The sequence below is a fragment of the Hydra vulgaris genome, chromosome 10 (genome assembly GCF_038396675.1).
Source record: "Hydra vulgaris chromosome 10, alternate assembly HydraT2T_AEP".
NCBI lineage: Eukaryota > Metazoa > Cnidaria > Hydrozoa > Anthoathecata > Hydridae > Hydra > Hydra vulgaris.
This window is the reverse complement of record NC_088929.1, coordinates 34,019,617-34,022,500: the sequence shown is the minus strand read 5'-3', so window position 1 is coordinate 34,022,500 and position 2,884 is coordinate 34,019,617. Positions and strand designations below refer to the sequence as shown.

The following is a 2,884-nucleotide window of genomic DNA, read 5'->3' as shown; positions in this document are numbered from 1 at the left end:
GTATTTTACATGGAACATTTCTTGAATCATGAAACCCATATGGAAATGTTTTTATTTTATAGTTTAACTGGATTAAATTTATGATCTTATTTTCAATCAGTTTTTGGACTGTCAATTTCAAAAGAAGTGGAACTATTCCCTCTAGAATGTCATGATGTAAGTCTGGTGGAGAGGATTTAATAACATTAAAGTTAGGCAATCTGTCTAAGCTGCATGATTTATTTATTCCAAATATTGCTTTATTTGCAGAATAACTTTTGACTGCTTGTAGATAAGTGTTATAATTTGAAATTGTTCTCAATGAACAAGAGTCTTCTGTGTATCTCAAAGATATGGCTTTATGATCAACTAAACAAAATCAACAAATTCTACCTGAATTGAAGCAGCACCTAAAACCAGCAAGCGTGTGAGCCCCTAAATTGTCTGCAGATACTGAGGCAATACAAACATGAAGATTGTGTTTAGTTCCTCCTAGATTAACAGTAACATAAGAACTCATTAGGGATATTAGTTCATCAATCAGCGGCTTTAATACATCATGATAAGAAGAAATCTGCAGTATTTTAGATCTGAACAAGACGGCGAGGTGTTCCAATAGTGTAATATAAACTACAAAGTTTTTGTTTACCTTTTTTAGAACCTAAAGGATTAACAGTTTCAAATTCATCAATAAACAAATGGATACGAATAGCAGTAGGGTGTTTTGTAAAAAAAGAATGTCTTTTGTAAATTTCTCCATGACAATAGTCTTACATAATACCAGTAGAATTTTCAGTTACATGCATGTGACAAAATTCATTAAATATATCTTCTATACCTAAAACTCTTTCCAGATTATCTTTTATACTAACATAGTGGTATTTATGAGTGATTCCGCCTGAACCTGTAACTTTTTTTTCTTGTGGCTCTACCATTTTTAAATTAGACTTACAAAAACTAATCAATTGATATTCATGAATAAAAGAAGAAAATACATCATAGAGATAGTCATTATCTAATATATGGACTAAACTGATAGTATCGTTTTGTTGGATTAATTGCTTTATTAAACTATTGTACGACAAAAAGAAAACACTTCCCTTATGTCACTTGCTAAATCAACATGAACTTGGCTTGCAACTACATGTTTTTCTTTTAATTTTAGGAACATATGGCCTAAAGAATTTTTTAAATAAGACATTTTGTTTGTAGAAAGAGACCTGGAAAATTGGTGTCCTGAATTAAATTTTCTGATAACGGAGCAAAATCTTCAATTATAACTGATGTGCTAATTGTCGGTTTTGGGTCGTTATCAGTTGCATGCGCTCTCCTCACATGCTGTTGAAAACTGTGAAGCTTTTTGAAACTTTTATAACAGGTTGAATAGCAGCAGTTAATCTTCAAATTAAAATCATGTAGGTGGTAATTACTGTAATGCCTATATAGCTTTAAAATATTTGATACTGGTGTTAAACATATTGAACAATGGAAAAAATTTACCATTTTATTTAAATTTGAATTTTTTTTAAAAACTACCTATGAAATTGTCAACACATGTTTCTAAACCACAATTTTTTAACCATAGAGCAACATCCAAAGATGACCAAGTTTCAGGTTGTTCCTAAAACAAATATTTTTAAATTTCAAAGAGTTTTTATAATAATAACTCGAGTATTTTTGTAGTAAGTATTTTTAGTTTTTTATGCAAAAGTTAAAGAATATAGTTTATGGTATAAAATTTATACTCAAACTTACTGGCAAAATGTTAACAACGATTCCAGCCATTTTCGCAAAATTTTCAAAACTCAAATAGTAAAAAGCTTACGGGTAATTCCATGTCAAAACAACAAGTCGAAATAACCCACCATCTCAGAAATACTTGATTTTTGGCACAAATGCAGTTAGGAATAATCAAAAACAATTTGGAGCCAATTTCATTATTTTAAGAGTTATGTGTCTTTAAAGTTTGAGATTTTTTACATTTTTTTATTCTCTGCTCTCTTAGCAACGTCTATAGCAACACTAAAATATTAAAGTATACACAGTTGCATTAACCATACGTTTACAAAATTTAATAGGTATAGAAACTTTTGAAGAAAGAAATCAAAAATCATTACTTTAAGTTATTCGATCTTCTATTTGATGAAAAACTTTGAAATGCAAACCGGGTTTTTAACAATAATATTTCAGTAAACATGTCTAGTTTAAGATTAATTGCAGAAAAGGTATTGATCTATTCATTTTAAATCTTTACAATAATAGTTTATATATAAATACCTGTAAGAGGAAAAAATTATTTCACTGTTTTTTTATGTGCATATCTATTTTTTTATTGTTTTGTTTTTGCATTTTTTTTTACCATTTTGGTTGTAATCTCCACATAGAGATTATAACTAAAATAATTTCTCACGAAAAAATAATAATTTCTCACATAAGTATTATTAATACTCAAATGTTAAAACCAATTGCTCCATTTAATTGATTAAACAAGAAAACAGCAATTCATTTTTATTTTAAACTAAATAAGTGTAATCATAGCTATGATTTGTAACATTTGAGTATTAATAATACTCATGCAAGAAATTATTATTTATTTAATGTTGATTTTAGAAAAATGAAATGTTGAAATTAAATATTAATATAATGGCTGGAACAATGTTCAACATCACAATGCTCAGTTGGATTGATTTTAAAATCAAATTGTCACAAGTTAACATTTACAAACCACATTGGAATAAAATTTTTTCAAGGTTTAGCTCCAGATGAGCAAAATTTAGTTTTGATTATTGATTTATGTTTTCATCATCAAAAGTTCTATCTTGAGAAGTTCCCTGTGTTTCAGAATAAGTGCTGTGATCTGCTGTTAGTTCACAAAAGACCGTGCAGAGGTTAGGAAAGCTTGTCA

At 28.2% G+C, this 2,884-nt stretch overlaps 1 protein-coding gene across 1 annotated transcript in view; it reads right to left on the bottom strand.

Annotated features, from left to right (window-relative positions):
• Window positions 1-499, bottom strand: part of LOC136086294 (uncharacterized) — a 978-nt gene extending 479 nt beyond the window's left edge. Inside the window, exons 1-2 of the mRNA XM_065808586.1 lie at window positions 397-499; window positions 1-348 (exon numbers count right to left, since the gene is read on the bottom strand). The exon at window positions 1-348 is cut by the window's left edge and continues 479 nt beyond it. Of these exons, the coding sequence (XP_065664658.1) occupies window positions 1-348; window positions 397-499 (451 nt within the window). The remainder of the gene's footprint in view (window positions 349-396) is intronic.
• Between the last annotated feature and the right edge of the window lie 2,385 nt (window positions 500-2,884).